This window comes from Palaemon carinicauda, chromosome 33 (assembly GCF_036898095.1).
Source record: "Palaemon carinicauda isolate YSFRI2023 chromosome 33, ASM3689809v2, whole genome shotgun sequence".
In the NCBI taxonomy this organism is placed as follows: Eukaryota; Metazoa; Arthropoda; class Malacostraca; order Decapoda; family Palaemonidae; genus Palaemon; species Palaemon carinicauda.
The window spans coordinates 18,230,113-18,252,612 of record NC_090757.1 but is presented as its reverse complement, the minus strand read 5'-3'; the positions used below and the strand labels follow the sequence as shown (position 1 = coordinate 18,252,612).

General features: G+C 36.1%; 1 protein-coding gene across 1 annotated transcript in view; it reads left to right on the top strand.

The window, feature by feature from the left end:
- LOC137626112 (polycystin-1-like) overlaps positions 1–22,500 on the top strand; it is a 195,669-nt gene that overhangs the window by 100,119 nt on the left and 73,050 nt on the right. The window contains exons 46-49 of the mRNA XM_068357188.1: positions 5,147–5,371; positions 6,066–6,283; positions 15,069–15,234; positions 16,067–16,209. Coding sequence (XP_068213289.1) covers positions 5,147–5,371; positions 6,066–6,283; positions 15,069–15,234; positions 16,067–16,209 — 752 coding nt within the window. The remainder of the gene's footprint in view (positions 1–5,146; positions 5,372–6,065; positions 6,284–15,068; positions 15,235–16,066; positions 16,210–22,500) is intronic.

Here is a 22,500-nt window from a genome sequence, read left to right as displayed (position 1 = left end):
GGACGATACAAGGGGGGCGTGAAGTCATTTGCTTGAAATTACTTGTTTAATAGAATAATAAAATCATTAAAAGAACTGCAGCATCCATCTCAGAAATTGTGCCTTAGTCTCATAATTATTTCCGAATATTATAGGCCATGTTTTCAAATTATCTATTCTTAAAACTGCAACTCAATTTTGCCTATCTGCTAATGTTCAAGCTTTTTTTCGCTCACTTTGAACCAAAGGTTTCGTTTTTAGTTACTGGAATGTACTATTATTTGTTTGAGTGGCTTTCATTATTAAAATGTAATACAAGCAGAAATCTGTTTTCCTGTACAATGCTAAAAAATAAATGTAAGAATCATTTCATATAAAAAAAAAGAGAGGAGAGGGGGCGTACGAGTCTACTGGAAGCAGAAAGGGGGCGTCAGGTAAGATAGTTTGGGAACCACTGCTTTAGAGGTTAATCCATCATCAGATAGTAGATGAATTTAAGAGGGATTGTGTGAGAGAGAGAGAGAGAGAGAGACGACTAGAAAGGTAGAACTTACAGATTGGACAGGGTAATAGAGTGGAAAATATCTAGCCGGATGTGAGAGAAATATACAAAAGGGAAACAGAGGAAGTACAGTAGTGGGAAAACCAGCAGAAGGAAAGAAAATGGTGGTGGGATACAGAGGTACAAGAGTCAGATAAAAGCAAATCAAAGGCATATAAGGACTGGATATTAGGGCATAAACAATGTACAGAGGTTAGGTACAGAGAAATTGATTCTAATAGGATAGTAGGTATAGCTATTGGAAGAGCGGTAAAGCAATTAAATGAAAGGCTGGGGAAAAGGATAGAGATGAAAATATATTGTATATTGATAAAGACATTAAGAGGATATGGAAAAAATGTTTGAACTATTGAATACCGAAAATGAGAGAGAGGAGGTGGGACAACGACAAAGAGTAGAGGTGACAGTGATGGAGATCCGGAATACAGAAGTGAAGCCGGCATCGAGTAAAATGGAAAAGGTCCATCAAAGTTTCAAATCGAAATGGTCTAGATGCTAGCTAGCCACCGAGGGGAAAGATTGGGTGCTAGATTTATTAAGAGTAATATGAGGAGAGTAAATAAGGCCTAAAGATTGGGATTAGAGTCCAATGGTATCTATATTTAAGCAGAAAGGTGATGTCATGGAATGTGGTAACTACAATGGAATTGAACTAGCAGAGCATCGTTTGAAAGTTTTGGAGAGGTTTCTAGATGCGAGATGGAGAGAGAATGTTAAGATTGGTAGACAACAGTAGGGATTCATGAGTGGGAGAGGAACTTTGATGCTGTAGGGAAACAAGAAACCCTCGGGATAGTGTTCTTGTCCTATTACTTTCCATTATTTTTTATAATATATATACATGACATATGGTTTGGCCTATAAAAATATCATATGCAGATGATGCCACTCTCTTTGCCATAAATCCATCTCGTCAATGTAGATCTGGGGTTGCTGAATCCCTTAATAGAGATCTACCAAAATTAATGCTTGGTGAAAATAATGGAGCATGAAGCTAAATCCTAATAAAACTATAAGTTTGATTGTGAGTAGATCAGGGCAGTGACTCCTAAACATATGGGTCTAAGCATTAATTTTTTTTTTCTATTCTTTAACTCTTAAAATTTATGCTCGATTCTTGATGGCAACTATTGAGAAACACTTTCGGTATATCTCTTCTTTAATTGCACAAAAACTTGGCTTAATGAGTCTTGTAACATGTTTCGAGTACTGTCCTGTCTGGTCTTAAGCTACTGATTCTCATCTTAATTTGTTGGACAGGAACTTGCAGTCCATTAAATTTCTTATTCCTGATATAGATATTAATCTCTAGCAACCTCGTTCGGTCAGTTCGTTATACATGCTGCATAAGATTTGTCATAATTCTGACCATCCTTTGCATTCAGATCTTCCAGGATAGTACCATCCTGTTATTAATACTAATTATTCATTAATTCTAAAAGTCATGCCTTCTGCATCATGATGCTCAATACTACACAGTATTTAATACAGCTGTGACCAAGTTGTGGAATGATCTTCCTAATCAGGCAGTTAGAGTAGGTGGAACTTGGAATGATATTCCTAATCGGGCAGTTAAAGTCAGTGGAACTTCAGAAGTTCAAACTTCCCGCAAATGTTTTTATGTTGAACAAGCTTACATAGTCTCTTTTTATATTCTACACATGAAATATCTATTTCAATGTTGTTACTTGTTACTGTCCTTTAAGTATTTTAATTGATTCTTACTTCTCTTGTAGTTTATTTGTAGATCTAGGGAAGGCTATGATAGAATCCCAAGAGAAATTTAAGTTTTGGTGGTTAAAAAAGAGGAAATTCCCAAGATGAGATGAATTACTAAAGAACAAGGACAAATGTAATAGCAGCTGTTTGAGAAACAAGAACCTTTGAAGTTAGGTTTAAGATTTTTATAAATATCATTAATTGTCACATTCTATTGTACTTTAATATCTTAGAGAAACTTGTTATATTTTGCATTTATAAAAATTCAATCAAAACGATCAATTAGTTTCGAAGTACTTAAATCCAATCGAAAGGAAGTAACTAGATGATTCATATCATATTAGACACAGACAACTATGAAATATAAAAAGGAACTTTTGAAAAACGCGTTTAATAAACATTAGTGATGCTGGGAAATAAAATAAACATCAACGAGTAAACACTGCCTTACTTTATTTACTTGCTGCATAAGAACAGTACAGTACATTACTTATTTTCTGGTATTCTGCTGTTTTTTTCAGTGAAAGTAAATAAACACTTTGTTGCACTTGTAGTCGTACATATTTTTATTGTGACAAAACACGATCCATTTTTTTTTCTGGCAGTACCACCTGACATTTAATATGATGCAATATTTTCCTCATAGCTATTCAAGTATTATTCATTTCGACCTGAAAAACAAAATTTCCTCTTTTCGTGAAATAGTATTTTCTTGTCACAAAACGGAAAGCTCTTTGCAGTACTTAATTATAAAGGTAAAAATAATTGATAAGTACAAATTATAACCCATATGAATTGTAAGTTGTTTTTTACTATTGGTCTTTTAACTTTCAACAAACAATACATTGGAATGAATAATGAATTCACAAACTGTCTCTCACATTCACTTATGGTTCTCAGCAATTCTTAAGTCTGTCCATTTCTAATTCCAAGAATAAAACATCCGGGTAAAAGTATTGTCATGTGCACTCTGCATTCCTTTAGCTTGGAATGTCTCTCCCATAAAAATAGTCCTGCAAACTTCCCTCAATATCCTCTGTCCTTGTAAGGGATTTTTAGTCACTTAGAAACGTCCCTGCCTTGCGATCTATTGGACTTGGATTCGAGGACCGTTCAAGCTCGATAGGTTCTTATTCAATATGCAACAAAGCATTGGTCGCTGTTCCTTGTCTCTGCCATTCATGAGTGACCTTTAAGCCGGGAGTATACAGTATACCGGTATGATCAGTCTCTAGTCTAGGTCATTGCCTTACAGGGCATTCTCCCATAAACTTCTTACCACTACCATTCTTGAGCAACCTTTAAACCAGGACTACACTTGGGTACAAAACCCAACGAGGGAAATCATACAAAACCCAACGAGGCAAATCTTGCCTCTACCCATCACGAGCAACCTTTAAACCAGGAATACACTTATGTACAAAACCCAGCGAGGCAATTCTTGCCTCTACCATTCATAAGGAACCTTTAAACCAGGACTACACTTGTGTACACAAATCAACCAGGCAAATCTTGGTTCTACCATTTCATGAATAACCCTTGAACCAGGACTACACTTGGGTACAAAACCCAACCAAGCATTCCTGCCTCTACCATTCACGAACAACCTTTAAACCAGGACAACACTTGGGTACAAAAACAAACCAGGCATTTCTAGCCTCTACCCATCATTAGCAACCTTTAAACCAGGAATACACCTAGGTACAAAACCCAACGAGACAATTCTTGCCTCTACCATTCACAAAGAATCTTTAAACCAGGAGTACATTTATGTACAAAACCCAACGAGGCAAAGATTACCTCTACCATTTAATGAGTAACCTTTAAACCAGGACTACATTTGTGTACAAAACCCAACGAGGCAAATCTTGCCTCTACCATTTAATGAGTAACCTTTAAACCAGGACTACACTTGTGTACAAAACCTAACCAGGAAAATCTTGCCTCTACCATTTAATAAGATACCTTTAAATCAGGACTACACTTAGGGTACAAAACCCAATGAGGCAAATCTTGCCTCTACCATTCATGAACAACCTTCACACCAGGACTACACTTGGTTACAAAACCCAGTGGGGCAAGTCTTGCCTCAACCATTCACGAACAGCCTTTAAACCCGAACTACAGTAGGGTACAAAAACTAACGAGGCAAATCCTGCCTCTGCCATTCATGACAACTTTTAAACCAGGGCTACACTTGGGTCCAAACCCTATTGAGGCAAATCTTGCCTCTACCATTCATGAGGAACCTTTAAAGCATGACTATACTAGGGTACTAAAACCAACGAGGCAAATCTTGCCTCTGCCATTCAAGACATCCTTTAAACTAGCACTACACTTGGGTCCAAAACCCCACCAAGCAAAACTTGCCTTTACCATCCACAAGGAACCTTTAAACCAGGACTATAGTTGGGTCCAAAACCCCACCAGGCAAATCTTGCCTCTACCATCCACAAGGAACCTTTAAACTAGCACTACACTTGGATCCAAAACCCCACCAGGCAAATCTTGTTTTTACCATCCACAAGGAACCTTTAAACCAGCACTAGACGGGTTCAAAACTTCAACAAGCAAATCTTGCCTCTACCATCCACAACGAACTTTTAAACCAGGACTGCACTTGGGTCTAAAGCCCAGCCAGGCAAATCTTGCCTCTACCATCCTCAAGGAACCTTTAAACTAGCACTACACTTGGGTCCAAAACCCCACCAGGCAAAACTTGCCTCTACCATCCACAAGTAACCTTTAAACCATCACTAGACTTGGGTCCAAAACCCCACCAGGCAAATCTTGCCTTTACCATCCACAAGGAACCTTTAAACCAACACTACACTTGGGTCCAAAACCCAACGAGGCAAATAATTTCACCATCTCCCTCGCCAACAGGTTGTCAATTCCGACCACTCAACCACCCGCTGCGCCTCGAACCATTTGACCAGCTTTGGCGCGGGGCTGTTCATTCCACCGAACACAATCGATTTCAGCTTCGTGTTCGCCAACATAGGATTCACGGACAACTTAACCATCTACCTGACTCTCATTATCGCTCTCAGCATATTCTTCATTCTTCTGATCTGGGCTCGTGTGATGGATAGGAGAGATGTTAAGAAGGTAAGTTGTGGTAGTTCATAAGCGTGGTGGTATATAGTGTTGAATTACCCCCCCCCCCCCTTCTCTCTCTCTCTCTCTCTCTCTCTCTCTCTCTCTCTCTCTCTCTCTCAAGAATTTTTCAAATTTTTATCCCTTGTTGGAAGTGGTCTCTTCATTTTTCCCTTTGAAATCGATGGATGTTTATTCCCCCACCCCACCTCTCTCTCTCTCTCTCTCTCTCTCTCTCTCTCTCTCTCTCTCTCTCTCTCTCTCTCTCTCTCTTAGCTATTCATGATTAGACGATTAGCTTCAAGAAATTAAGCTACTTGAATTACAGATTATTAAAAGTCCTCCCATTGATTATTCAAAATTGAAGTCCAAAGAAATCCTTGTTTTAATTAAGTCTAAATTCGACTTAGATTCGCTCGCTACTTTGAATTCAGAATTAAAGTCAAAAGTAATTTAAATTTTAATGGAGTGGGAATTGACTTAGATTTGCTCGTTACTTAGAATAATGGTTCATCCTCAAAAAACCTGAAAATAAATTAAAATAAATATTCATAAAGACAAAAGTATTTTAAAGCCAAACAAAACATAAAAATCACTCGTTGAAATTTACCAAAAAAAAAAAAAAAAAAGAAAAAAAAAAGTCACGAGAATAAAAAAGTAATGATTCTGTAATAAGATATTTCGCTCGCCACATATTTCCTCACAGCTCGGAGCTACACCATTACCGGATAATCACGTGCAGGATGGATATCTCTACGAGATCCTAGTCTTCACTGGGAACCTGAAGGGCGCGCAGACGGACTCGACGGTGCAGTTCGTCCTGACGGGAGAACGCGGCGAGACGGAAGTCCGGACTTTTGGTGACGACAAGCGGAAGATTTTCCGGAAGGCTGGAGTCGATGTTTTCGTCATGGCTATCCCGCGGTAAGATGTTATATATATATATATATATATATATATATATATATATATATATATATATATATATATATATATATATATATATATATATATATATACATATATATACTGTATATACATATACATATATATATATATACATAATATACATAATACACATATATACTGTATATACATATACATATATATACTTATATATACTTATATACACATATATATACTTATATACATATACACATATATATATATATATATATATATATATATATATATATATATATATATATATATATATATATATATATATACTTATATATATATACATATATTCATATATTATATATATATATATATATATATATATATATATATATATATATATATATATATGTATATATATACAGAGAGAGAGAGAGAGAGAGAGAGAGAGAGAGAGAGAGAGAGAGAGAGAGAGAGAGAACAGGATATGGCTCTTTTGCACCAGGTCTTTGGTAGAATAGGAGTATCAACTTATTTAGGGTTGAGATGGCCTACTGGAAACGTCTGTGCCTGGCAATCGCCGGACCAGGGTTCAAGCCCCGCTCAAGGTCGTTAGTTTTTTGTAGTGTCTGCCACCTCACCATCCTTGTGAGCTAAGGGTGCAAGGTTTGGGGGAACCTATAAATCTACCTACTGAGCCATCAACAGCCATTGCCTGGCACTTCCTGGCCCTAGCTTAGGTGGGGGAGGGGGCTTGGACACTGATCATGAGGAGCCTTTAAAAAATAGCATGTTATATTACAATTTAATTCTAGAGCATGGTTGATTGATTGATTGATTCATTGATTGATTTTGAGTTATCTGGCATCCTAACATCGAAGGTCAATGACGCTGATATCATTTGTTATCAATAGGTTATAAAATTAAATTATATTCCAAACCATAAAAGTAAAGATGTCCTTATAAAAGTTAATTAGCTTTCAGAAAACCTGCCTCTGCAATGAATCTAAAACTACCACTAATAGAGTATGTGGTATCCTTTCGAAATATTACCAGTTCGTGGAAAACTTTAATTTGCAAATTCTATTTCTATTGACTATTTCTACTTCATGTATTGTTGCTATTTACACATTTTCGAAAAGTGCAAATTGTTTGAGGTTAGAAAATAAGAAAAAGTAATCAGTAGTCTACTTCAAGGACTGTACAGAAATTCTATTGACTATTTCTACTTTATGTATTGTTACTATTTACACATTTTCGATAAGTGCAAATTGTTTGAGGTGAGAAAATAAGAATAAGTAATCAGTAGTCTACTTCAAGGACTGTACAGGAAGAGTCTGTGTTCAATCTGTCACAAAAGAATCACTATACCGATATAAACCTGAAGCCTATACAAATTGACATAAACAGATGCCACAAAACCTGTCTAAAAATAAATATAAGAATCTATTAAATTATCGAAGAGTAAAAAAAACGAAGCACCAATGTCTACACTAAAAAAGTATATACCAAAACCTGTCTCAAAGTGAGCATATGAATTTATTAAATTCTTGAAGAGTATAAAACGACATACCAATGTCTTAGAAAAACAAAGTCACAAAAGCCTTCTAAAAGTGAGCATATGAATTTATCAAATTATAGAGTAAATAAACAAAGCACCAATGTCTAAAAAAACAAAAGTATGCATCTATTAAATTTTTGAAAAGTCTAAAACAATGTCTAGAAAGAAATGTCACAAAATCTAAAAGTGAGCATATAAATCTATTAGATTGTTGTGTCTAAAACGACATACCACCGTCTAAAAGAAAAAAAAGGTATGTTATAAAAGCTATCTAAAAGTGAGCATATGAATATATTTAATTGTTGAAGAGTCTAAAACGACATACCACAGTCTAAAAAAAATTATGTTACAAACCCTATCGAAAAGTGAGCATACTTATCTTCCAAATTGTTTATGAATAAAGAAAGACACAACAACGTCTAAACAAATCCCAAATGAGTAAAGAAAGACTCAACAACGTCTAAACAAATCCCAAATGAGTAAAGAAAGACGCAACACGTCTAAACAAATCCCAAATGAGTAAAGAAAAGACGCAACAACGTCTAAACAAAGCCTAAATGAGTAAAGAAAGACGCAACAACGTCTCAACAAATCCTGAATGAGCAAAGAGGGACGCAATAAAGTCTAAACAAATCCCAAATGAGTAAAGAAAGACGCAACAACGTCTAAACAAAGCCTAAATGGGTGAAGAAAGACGCAGCAACATCTAAACAAATCCCAAATGAGTAAAGAAAGACGCAGCAACGTCTAAACAAAGCCTAAATGGGTGAAGAAAGACGCAACAACGTCTAAACAAAGCCTAAATGAGTAAAGAAAGACGCAACACTGTCTAAACAAATCCTAAATGAGTAAAAAAGACGCAACAACGTCTAAACAAAGCCTAAATGAGTAAAAAAAAGACGCAACAACGTCTAAACAAAGCCTAAATGAGTAAAGAAAGACCCAACAACGTCTAAACAAAGCCTAAATGAGTAAAGAAAGACGCAACACTGTCTAAACAAATCCTATATGAGTAAAAAAGACGCAACAACGTCTAAACAAAGCCTAAATGAGTAAAAAAAGACGCAGCAACGTCTAAACAAAGCCTAAATGAGTAAAAAAAGACGCAACAACGTCTAAACAAAGCCTAAATGAGTAAAAAAAGACGCAACAACGTCTAAACAAAGCCTAAATGAGTAAAGAAAGACGCAACACTGTCTAAACAAATCCTAAATGAGTAAAAAAGACGCAACAACGTCTAAACAAAGCCTAAATGAGTAAAGAAAGACGCAACACTGTCTAAACAAATCCTATATGAGTAAAAAAGACGCAACAACGTCTAAACAAAGCCTAAATGAGTAAAAAAAGACGCAACAACGTCTAAACAAAGCCTAAATGAGTAAAAAAAGACGCAACAACGTCTAAACAAAGCCTAAATGAGTAAAAAAAGACGCAACAACGTCTAAACAAAGCCTAAATGAGTAAAGAAAGACGCAACACTGTCTAAACAAATCCTAAATGAGTAAAAAAGACGCAACAACGTCTAAACAAAGCCTAAATGAGTAAAGAAAGACGCAACAATGTCTAAACAAAGCCTAAATGAGTAAAGAAAGACGCAATAACGTCTAAACAAATCCAAAATGAGTAAAGAAAGACGCAACAACGTCTAAACAAATCCCAAATGGGTGAAGAAAGACGCAGTAACGTCTAAACAAAGCCTAAATGGGTGAAGAAAGACGCGGCAACCTCCAAACAAATCCTAAATGCATCCCGGATAAAACGCGCAACCTTTCTCATCTGCCTTCGTCCCATCATGACACATCGCAATAGTGAACAAAGGAGTTGTGAGAACATCAGCATTCTGTTCTCTCGCTGCAAAAGCTCTTTCCCCCTTAATGGCATTTGCATTCTGGTCCCTGCCGTGAGCTATCACACCTAAATGGAATTTTTCGGTCACAATGACCTGAAATTGGCGACACCTCATGCACGATTTTTGAAGGCACCATTCTCGTATCCCATTCCAAAATGAATGGCAGATTATATTTCATTTCTCTTTACTCTTCAGGCACACATCCCTTTATACTTATGAGGGGGGGGGAGGTGTGGTTCCTGAAGGTACGAACTTAACGGGTATCTGGTACATGTCCTGTTCCATGGCTGTTTAAGGGGGTGATGTGTTGAAGTGTGGAATACACAGCATCAGTATGTATGTGTGTGTGTATATATATATATATATATATATATATATATATATATATATATATATATATATATATATATATATATATATATATATATATATATATATATATATATACACACACACACACACACACACACACACATATATATATATATATATATATATATATATATATATATATATATATATATATATATATATATATATATATGTGTTCCACCCAATCTGTGAAATTGCCCATTTCATGAAGTGGGCTAACCACTTGCCCATTTCATGAAGTGAGCAAACCACTTGCCCAGTTCATGAAATGGGAAAGTGGTTAGCCCACTTCCTGAAATGAGCAAATGAACCCTTACCCATTTCATGAAATGGGCAGCCATGATGCATGAAAATATATCTTTGGTACAAAAAGAACCTTTTTATATATATGAATCTCGCGCAGGAAGGGGGAAAAACTAACCAACACGAAAGGACTTTACTTAATGAAACAAGCTACTTTAAACACAACTTATTGAAATATATATTACTAAAACTGAACAGCAATAAATACACACACACACAAACTGGTTATATATATTTTTTAGTATTGGGGTCAAAATAAGGAAAAATAATAAATTATTTTAAGTTGAAAAAAAAAAAAAACACTTCTAATAAAATAAAATAAAAAAATTTAAACAGCTGTTTTAATCATTAAAAATAGACAAATTTCACGGCTATGTAAGCTATGGTCATACATATCAAACAAATTTACAGTAATTATTTGTCAATATTGTCACATGATCTGTGGCTGTGGCAAGCACTGTTGCATCGAAGGCTAGCTTTCAAACAAGAACACCGCTTTGACAAGCAATTGCTCCTGCAAAGACATCTCTGGTATCCTTGGCCACCACACACTTCCTGCTCGAACTAGTTCGCGAATACTTAACTGTTGTTTGGGGATATTTTCAGGCAAAAGTCCTTTAACAAATTCGAATTGATTTCTGGCAAGTTTACCCTTGATAATTACACTTTTTGTGCCAATCACACAACCACTGTCTTCAACTGCTAATACAACACCTACTATGTTAGGGGGGGTCTCCTTTACTACGGTCAAATTGAGACACCAGTACAGACACATTGTTTCCAACATCAACTGCTCGCATTGATCTAGTGCTGCGTGCTAACATTCGTTGAGCTTGTTTGTGAAGACCATACTCAGCTTCCTTTCTTGCCTGTTTTCCTGGATGCAATACTTCGTTTGAGATATTTTCTTGTTCCATAGCAGGTTGCTGCTGAGAGTCTGCAACTGGATGTGGTTCACGTTCACATTCAGGGTCTACTGATATTAGGTCATCCCGAGCTGAATCTCCGGTAAGTGGAACTTCTATAAGCCTTTCAAGTTCTTCTTCTTCAATACCAGACGATATTTTGCTGATGAATGCATCTGGTAAATTTGACTTAAGACCACACCTTGGTTTGTTGCCAGTGAGTGCTTTATAGGGAGTCATCTCGATTGCCTCATGATATGAACTGTTCATGGCCCACTGAACAAAACGGACACCATAACTCCATTTAGCACAATTATTGTCTCTTATCCATGCCATGAGCTTGAGTTTCATATCCCCATTACCTCTTTCAATAGATCCCTGACTGGGGATGCCGAGGACGCCCATTTACTTAAATGAGTTCAGGCCATAGTGAAGCAAGTTCTTGGATCACTTCAGCTGTAAATTCACGTACATTGTCAGACTGAAGGATATGAAAAGTTCATTGGTAACCTCAGCTATTGTCTTTGATTTCAGGGGACGAATCACATAAAACTTCGTTAAATACTCCATATAGTGCAGAATAAAGCGATAACTTCCATCCTTCATAGTCTGCATCGACCAGACCTACTTGTCCTCTTAGATTGAGATCTCTTACGGACAGTGGTCTGACTACAACTCCTGCTGCCGTTACTTTTCTGCGACGCTTTTCAACACAGCGCTCACAATGCACGATATATGGTGACACAATTGATCTTGGAATATTTCCATATTGTTCACACGCCTCCTTGTAAGTCTTCTTTTCGCCGCCATGGCCGGTGTTAATGTGGGCTTGTTGGATAATTCCTGTGACTGATTCTTTAGTTGCCATATATTTTTCATTCTTCTTTTTAACTGTTTCTATTTCACCAAAGGGGGCAATCTGAAAATTTTGCAAGATGTGGTAGTGTTCTCTTTTAAGCGTCTGTCCAGTCTTTCCTCTCTTCAAAATGGCAATTACAGTCTTCTCATATTCAGTAGACCACGAGGCAGCATAACTTGCTATTTGTTCTTCCATGACTAATGCTTGAAAGGGTTATACAAGATAATTTGAAAATGCCATCACATATTATGTTAAAAGTGTTTGTATTACAACACTTGATAAAAGATTCTAAAACAACTTTTTCTTTTTTAACAACTAGTTTGGAACAAATTTTAAGATTCATACATGAAACTGCCCATTTCATGAACTGGGCAAGTGGTTTGCCCCACTTCATGAAATGGGCAATTTCACAGATTAGGTGTAATATATATATATATATATATATATATATATATATATATATATATATATATATATATATATACATATATATACATATATATATATATACATATATATATATATATATATATATATATATATATATATACAAACATATTGTATATATATATATATATATACAAACATATATATACATATATTTATATATATATATATATATATATATATATATATATATATATATATATATATACATACACACACACATACATATACTGAATATAAACACCATATATATTACAACACATACACACACACACACACACACACACACACACACACATATATATATATATATATATATATATATATATATATATATATATATATATATATACACATATATATATACATACTTTCTGAGTAGGGTCACCTTGACTAGGTGGAAGGGTTTGTGTATCGTCTTGATCTGCAAAGCTGTACTATTCAAGACCAACCATACTAGGTTGGTCTTCCGCGAGCGATCGGACTAAAGTCTTCTACAATTACTAATCGGCAGTAACCAGCGTGTTGATGAAAATGCCCTAAGCCCAAACATGAATCGACTTATCTGAGGCTTTTGTCCTGCAGTGGACTAGAAACAGCTGCATTTGGTGTTGTTTGTTTTTTCATATACACTATATGTATAAGACATTCAAAACCAGGTGTGTGTGTGTGTGTGCGTGTGTGTGTGTGTGTTCATGATGATATTTGACTAATACGAAGATTTAATAAAAGGGATAGTAAAAGAAAAGTATTAATATCTGATTTTTGGATGTGATTTATATTCTAACGGCATCGTGTTAATTTCCTTAGATTGTGTATAAGATTAGTACGGACAAATAAGAATACTCTATATCTTAATTAATGAATTAATCTACCATCTCAATGACTGGAAATAAAGTAGAAAGAGAGGAATCAAGAATACAATTATCTTGTGGTTTGGTGAACGGGGAAAAGTCTTAGATGTATCCTGAGTAGTCCTTCATTCGGATCAAAATGATTTCCCGAATTGTTAATTGGTACACGCTATCCTGTACATTGCTAGAGGTATTAATTAATCAGGTTCTAATTAGGGAATTGCACTCCTTGGCAATATCTGATACAGGTTAAATAAGGTTGAAAGATACGATTGTGACTGTGTGTGTATTCATCTGTCCGTACATGCTAGCAAAGAAAAAAAAACATGATAGATTAAAAAGTTTACAATCTGATCTTAGTTCGTGTATTCCACTTTTATGTTTAAAGAAACTTATTAATATGATCATAACGGCAGTATTATCTATCATTAATTTCATTCTAATTTCCTTCACTGTGTTTCAAGATATTGATTTATAGTAACTTAGTAATCTGACCTTAGTTTGTTTTCAATTTTCTTGTTTAAACAAAAATAATGTTTAAAGACAATTATAAATGTAATCATAACTACAATATTATCTAACATTAAATTTATTCTAATTTCCTCCATAGTAATCTGACCTTTGTTTGTTTTCAATTTTCTTGTTTAAACAAAAATAATGTTTAAAGACAATGATAAATGTAATCATAACTACAATATTATCTAACATTAAATTTATTCTAATTTCCTCCACTGTTTTTTAAGATATTGATTTACAGTAACTTTTACCAATCTGACCTTAGTTTGTCTCCCACTTTCATGTTTAATGATTGAAAAAAATATTTGTTATAAATAAAGAAAACTATAGATACAATTATACCTGCAATATCCTTTATCATTAAATTTATTCTAATTTCCTACATTGTTCACAATAGATTTTATAGTAACTTATTTATTTCTATGTTTAAAGAAAATTAAAAACATAATCATACCTGGACTATTATTTTTCATTAAATTTATTCTAATTTCTTAATTGTTTTCAATATATATTATAGTAACTCTTATTTATTTCTATGTTTAAAGAAAATTATAAACTATCATACCTGCAATTTTATTTATCATTAAATTTATTCTAATTTCCTTCATTGTTCTCAATAAATTTTATAGTAACTTATTTATTTCTATGTTTAAAGAAAATCATAAACACAATCATACCTTCAAAAATTATCTATCATTAAATTTATTCTAATTTCTTTTTTGTTTTTATAGTTTATTTATGACATATTTGTTTTTTATGTTGTTAATAGTTTATATATGACATGTCTGTTTTGACGTTGTTACTTATTTTAGAATGATTTATTGTTAATTTGTTCTCTTCATTTAATTATTTTCTTATTTCCTTTCCTCACTGGGCTATTATTCCCTGTTGGAGCCCCTGGGCTTATAGCATCTTGCTTTTCCAACTAGGGTTGTAGCTTGGATAGTAATAATAATAATAATAATAATAATAATAATAATATTAACGACTGAAAGTATATGTTAAATTCACACACAAACCACTCGGGCACCTAGAATACATTATCTATCATAAAATTTATTCTAATTTCTTTTTGGTTTCCAAGACATTATTTCATAATAACTATTACTAACGACTGAGAGTATATGTTAAATTCACACACAGACCACTTGGGCATCTAGAATACATCAGGGTTTGGCACGACAATTCTGGAAAAGGCCCCAACGCGTCTTGGTATCTCAACTACATGGTTTTCCGAGATGTGCAGACGGGACTCAAGTACGAATTCATTGCCAACCAGTGGTTCGCTCTGGAAAAGGAGGATGGCATGGTGAGGAGAGGAATTGGGTCCTGATGTGTTCTATTCATGTTGTTTACATATACTTATTTACTTGTAAGATAATGTTAATTAACATATAGCCTTGTCATTGAACGCACGATTAGGTTTAAATGTATGCACTGCTTTGTAGCGATAATCGATGGGCATATTTGGCAAATAAATGTGTAAATAATTAGAGGAAGTTAAGACATTATTGTGGGTATTTATATATGTGTATATATATATATATATATATATATATATATATATATATATATATATATATATATATATATACATATATATATATATATATATATATATATATATATATATATATATATACATATATATATATATACATATATATATATATATATATACATATATATATATACATATATATATACATATATATATATATATATATACATATATATATATATATATATATATATATATATATATATATATACATATATATATATATATACATATATATATACATATATATATATATATACATATATATATATATACATATATATATACATATATATATATACATATATATATATATATATATATATATATAGAGAGAGAGAGAGAGAGAGAGAGAGAGAGAGAGAGAGAGAGAGAGAGAGAGAGAGAGAGAGAGAGAGAGAGAGTGATTAGAAGATTCGACATTTACCATTCGATATCCGGACCATATGAAAAAAAATGCATCTCATTGCAGTGGAAAAAAATATTCCATACAAACTCATCACAGTAATAAACTTCTTTTCAATATAAATTTTCACATAAAAATATCTCAAGTGTCTTCCTAAACTATCTCTCTTTTCAGATCGAAAGAGTTCTGCCCGTCGCTGGCGACGAAGAAAAGAGGCAATTCCAACATCTCTTCAACACAACAACCAACAAAAACATCGCCGACGGTCACCTTTGGTTTTCTGTGTTCTTAAGGCCACCAAGGTCTCGTTTCACCAGGTAGGGTTGATGGATTGATATCAATTTCTAAAATGAAATTCATTTCTTTAAGTTAGAACAGTATCTTCAAAATGTTGCCCATTTGAAGATTTAAGGTTTAAAGGCCACTTATGAATGGCAAAGAAAAGGGACAGTGACATTGCCCTATCAAGCAGGACAATGCCCTAGAGACTGGTCATATTACATGTGATCAGCGGCCAAGCGCCCCACTCCACCCAAACTAGGAGCCAGGAGGACCAGACAATAGCTGCTGATGACTCAGCTGATAGACCTCTAGGCTCCCCCAAAACCTTCCTTCCTTAGCTCACAAGGATGGTGAGGTTGCAGCGACAAAAGGAACTAACGAGCTTGGGCGGGACTCTAACCCCAGTCTGGGAGTCCCCAGGCAAGGACACTACCAGCAGGCCACCACAATCATTTAGTCAACAACAACAACAACAAATGCAGACGTTTTTTAGTTCACTGCAAAAACATCAGGCACGCCTTTATTTTTGTCTATAGTTTGGCCAATTATCCTCCCCACACTTCATTGGCCACTGCAGATTAGCAATGGTGGGTAATTTTTGTCTGATCACCCTCAACAAACCAACCTAGTATTGGTGACCATGACTATAGTCCATTTCTTTTATCGAGGCATATTTGCACCGACTAGAAGGGGTGCCCTTTTAGCTCGGAAAAGTTTCCTGATCGGTGATTGGTTAGAATTATCTTGTCCAACCAATCAGCGATCAGGAAACTTTTCCGAGCTAAAAGGGCACCCCTACGAGTCGGTGCAAATATGCCTCGATAAAAGAAATGGACTATAGTGCAACTTTGCTGATCATGACGATATACAAATCCTTTCCCAACGTTAAGCTATCTACACTGATTCATAATCTAATTAAATTATATTCATGGAAAAACTAAGAGCAAATTGCACTTAAATGGTAAAAAAAATTAATATTTGCCCTAAAACCTCCCATTTTCTCGTACAATTTCTTCATTCTGGTCTCACCATATCTCTCATCTCCGTAAAAACTATATACTTATCTAACTATAAAACTAACTATATAACTTTCCTGGATACTCGTCTTAGTAAGCTCATTGAAAAGGGAAATATTTGCCCTTTTTTTATCTTTATGATTTTTGCTTCTTACAGATTTACACTTTTCATAAAATGATATATTTTTTAGTATATATACAATATATATCATGCTATATACAATCATGCTATATACAACAATAGCATATGTATAATACATAATATATATATATATATATATATATATATATATATATATATATATATATATATATATATATATGTGTGTGCGTGTGTGTGTGTGTGTGTGTGTATATACAGTATACGTGTATGTATATATATATATATATATATATATATATATATATATATATATATATATATATATATATATATATATGTTTTTTCAAAAAGGCCCATAAAAGAAACACAGGAAATATGAATAAATCACACTATATTTCGGTCAATAAACATCGACCCTCTTCAGGAAGTAAAGTTAAAGTGAGAATTACAGTTGTTGTTGTTGTTGTTGGTGTATTAAAGCCAACACTTCTTGTTGGCACGGGCCTTTTTATTGTTAGGCCCGTAGGTATTCAAACACAAAAAATAGGTATAAAATTAAAAGATTGCCCAGCCTTACTGCTGGACACGGGCTTTTGTGTAGCAGCCCGTAGTATTTATTGCCCTAAGTAGGCAATAGTGTCACAGCAGTACCAGTCTCTCATGTCTGGATTTGCAGCCGCTCAGCTCCTTGAGCGTAGCTGCAGGTGCGACCGCTCAGCCCCTTGAGCATAGTCGCCAGGTTGGCAAAATTAGGTCTTGCAACTGCTCAGCCCCTTGAGCGTGGTTGCCAGTGTGGTCGCTCAGCACCAAGAGCATGACCTTGCGGACCAAAAAGCAGGACCATTTGGAGCCGAAATGAAAGGTTTTAGTAGTAGGTAAAAGTGTTGATAGCAGTAAGTCCCAGTAAGTAGGAGAGACTGGGAGAGGAGGGAAGAATTCGAGTAGTAGGAAAAAGTGGCAGTTTTAAGCATAGATGCCTATCTCTGCACCGGGGAGGGTGAAACTAAGGGACTGAGGAGGGAATGAATTACAGAGGAGGGAGTCTTAGCAAGGGAGCAGACTTTGACTAGTAGTTGCAGTACTAGGGGGATCAAGGTATCCACTGGCAGGGCCTCAGCCAGGGATAAGATGGCAGATATTGCTGGGGGTTGGGGAGGAGATTTCACAGCACTGGAGGTTGGCTCTTCAGCTGGGCTAACAACAGCGCTGGGTTCTTGGTCCGTGGCTGCAGTAGGGGCTCCTGGAGGAGGAGTCTCGGATTGTCGTCTGGGAGGCCTGGTTCGCTGAATCCGCTGGGGTTTCGGTGCCTGCCTTGGTGCAGCCTCAGGTTTGTTAGGTGTCTGCCTTGGTGCAGCCTCAGGTTTGGTCGGTGGGGCTGCCAGTGGGGTTGGTAGCCTCTTCAAGAATTCAGGACAATTCTTGTTCCATGCATGGTGAGGTCCCGCACAATTGGGACATTTTGCCTGGGTTTTTGTCCCATTCTGATGTGCGTTAATGCAGTCCTGTGTGGGATGGCGGTGGCTGCAGACTCCGTACATTGTAGGGTTCCTGCACTCTTCTTTATGGTGCCCATAGCGCTGGCAGTTGTAACAGCGCAGTGGTTCTCGCTTTGGACTTCTGATGGGAAACTTTCCCCAGAGGCCCAAATCCAGTGCTTTAGGGACTTGCCCAATAAAGGTGACAGTTACTTCCTTGGTGGGAAGTTTGCGGTGGTCCAGCTTCCTCTCGGCTTTTGCAACATTGCTGCAGTCGGTGACGAATGACAGTGGCATGTCTACAGGAAACCGATAGATCACTGCCTGTCTAAGTCTCTTCTCGGGGTCCAGGAGGGTCAGGGAGGTTTCCTGTTGGAGGATGTTGACACTGGCAAGGTCCTTCGGGGATATGATTAAATCCCCTTTTAGGTTGGCCCTGGCTGTGATCTTGATGCCAGGGTTGGCGGTGGCAATAGCAGCAACTGCTGCATATGACGGTGAGCCTTCTACAGCTGCCATCTTGAATTTGACAAGCTGTTTGGGTTGGCTGACAGATGGTTGTGGTCCCTCAGCAGCGGCCAAGTTTAGGTCCAAGCTTGGGTCATTTTCAGTGATTGCCTGAGCCTCTATTAGGAGCTGTGAGAGGCATGGAGTGCAGTTGCAATCCTCAGGGTGCAGTTCTGCTAGTTGTGGTGCAGTCAGGTCTAGAGCCATGGTTGAAACGTTGGTCTCAGGTTCCGGAGTTGCGGTGAGTGGAGCGTCCTCTGCTTCCATCTTTTCAGGTGTCTTCTGGACAGCTGGTGCTGGAGATGGAGTGGGTGGCTCTGGGATAGGTGAGTCTTCGGAGTCCTTAGCTGGTTTGGCATGAGTGGGGGAGCTGTGGCCTACAGTGTTGCTCCAGATAGCATACACACATGACTGGCAGTCACAGTCCCGTTCAAAGGGGAGAGAGTTACTGCAACTGGGTGCAGAGACTGTCTCTTTATACCGTGCTTGCACCCGGTATTTCCTCTGAAAAATGTCTGGATAAGGAGGCTGTGGAGGGTAGGATGGTATATCCATATATCCTGGCCTGTGCTTCCTTTGTAGGAAGTGGTAGATGCTCTCAAGTATCAGGGTATAGCACTGAAAACAACTGCATGTTTTCCTGTGGGAGAGCACCGTTGGGTCCCTTATTTTGAACCCTATGTGGTCTGCTAGCTGTTGCCTGTAGTCCTGGTACCTCTGGCAGCGATTGCACTTGCACTGCTGAGCCCCATTCTTGCAGGGATTAATCCAAGTGGGGTACAAACTCCTTCTGTAGGTGCGGAGACTGTCATGCCCATCATCAGCCATACTGGATGGAATTGAGCTAGTCACTGAGGTCAACAACAGTTATTTAATTAGCAAAAAAGCCAAAGTAAATAACTGGATTCTTTCTTATATGCGGCCTCTTCAACCAAAGTTGAGAGGTCCTAGTGACTGTGTGGATAAAAGTCCACCCATCCAGGTGTTGCCAAGTCCGGTGCTGCTGAACTTAGAAGGCTGGAGAGCTCTTGTCGGCGCGAGAGCTGGGCCGAGACTGTGGAATTACAGTGGAGAGTGACGGTTTATATATGAAAGCAAAAGGGTGTGTTCAATTGTTCTATAGTTGTTATAATTGCTGGAAGGATTAGCCAAATTTAATTACATCCAGGTGCGTGTTCTTATTGTTGAGCCGCTTGGAGGAAGTCTTGACCTCTGATGCATGTCTGGTGGTCGGTCTCCGTGGATTATCTTCTTAATGATAGGGTTGAGAAGAGTATTGTCCACTGTGTCAGCTTTCCATTGGCCCCCACACAGTGGACAATACTCTTCTCAACCCTATCATTAAGAAGATAATCCACGGAGACCGACCACCAGACATGCATCAGAGGTCAAGACTTCCTCCAAGCGGCTCAACAATAAGAACACGCACCTGGATGTAATTAAATTTGGCTAATCCTTCCAGCAATTATAACAACTATAGAACAATTGAACACACCCTTTTGCTTTCATATATAAACCGTCACTCTCCACTGTAATTCTCACTTTACAAAGCTGACACAGTGGACAATACTCTTCTCAACCCTATCATTAAGAAGATAATCCACGGAGACCGACCACCAGACATGCATCAGAGGTCAAGACTTCCTCCAAGCGGCTCAACAATAAGAACACGCACCTGGATGTAATTAAATTTGGCTAATCCTTCCAGCAATTATAACAACTATAGAACAATTGAACACACCCTTTTGCTTTCATATATAAACCGTCACTCTCCACTGTAATTCTCACTTTAACTTTACTTCCTGAAGAGGGTCGATGTTTATTGACCGAAATATAGTGTGATTTATTCATATTTCCTGTGTTTCTTTTATGGGCCTTTTTGAAAAAACATGTTAAACTGTTCGATTACAGTTATAAATAAGACATATATATATATATATATATATATATATATATATATATATATATATATATATATATATATATATATATATATATATATATATTCATATATACATAGATGTATATTTATATATATACATACATATATATATATATATATATATATATATATATATATATATATATATATATATATATATATATATACACATACATATCCATACATACATACCATATATTGAAACAAACTAAACTATTAATCTAATCATCAGTAAATTAACCGACATCTTCGCTAGTGCGCTACTGCTTATTCAGCGTACATTTCGAGGCAAATATGAATATCCTACTACGTTATCATTCTACAGTATTGGCCTTTACTTTATATTCTGAATGATACCCGTTGATTGCGATGGTTGGTAGTGAATGGTTATATTCAATGCTATAAATTATTACGCTTCATTTTCGTATTTAATTTTTTTTTCTAAATTTTGTTCATACATTTTGGATTATACATTCAACTAGAGAGGCACGCAGTAAGGAACAGACCTCCATCGCGGCAGCTTATTTTTCGACCTTTTACTCGACCTTGACCTTTGACCTTAACATGCATTAATTTACTTGTTTACTAGTTTTACTTGTTTTGGGTTTAAATCCAACCCTCCACTGAAGTCGAGTGAACTACTTCTCGGGCGGGTCCATATTAATCATCTAACGAAACATTTTCATTATAACTTATACAATTCTTTGATTGTAGCATCTTCCATATCATATGATCTTGTGAAAAGTAATGTCTTTAGTTTCTTCTTAAATTCAATTGGCGTGTATTTTCATACACTCAATTATGAACCAAGTTTGAAGTTACTGACAACGATGTCCAAACTTAAGGTGGATTACGTGAATTGGATATTTTGCTTAACAATGACCTTGACCTTCCCAAGTTTAATCCTTTCCAGCTTTTATACGTAAAAGCTAATCCCTACAAGTTTCACTACTCTACGATTAAAATTGTGGCCAAGAAGCTGTTCATAAATAAACAAACAAACACTCACACACAAATAGGGGAGAAAACAACCTCCTTCCAACTTCGTTGGCGTAGATAATAAAGAGAAAATAGAAGAGGATGCAATATTCAGGGAGAGTGATTGCCTCTCCATGTTTGGGATTACGTGAATTGGATATTTAGCCTAACCATGACCTTGACCTTCCCAAGTTTAATCCTTTCCAGCTTTTTACATAAAAGCTAATCCCTACAAGTTTCACTACTCTACGATTAAAATTGTGGCCAAGAAGCTGTTCATAAACAAATAGACTCACACACACACA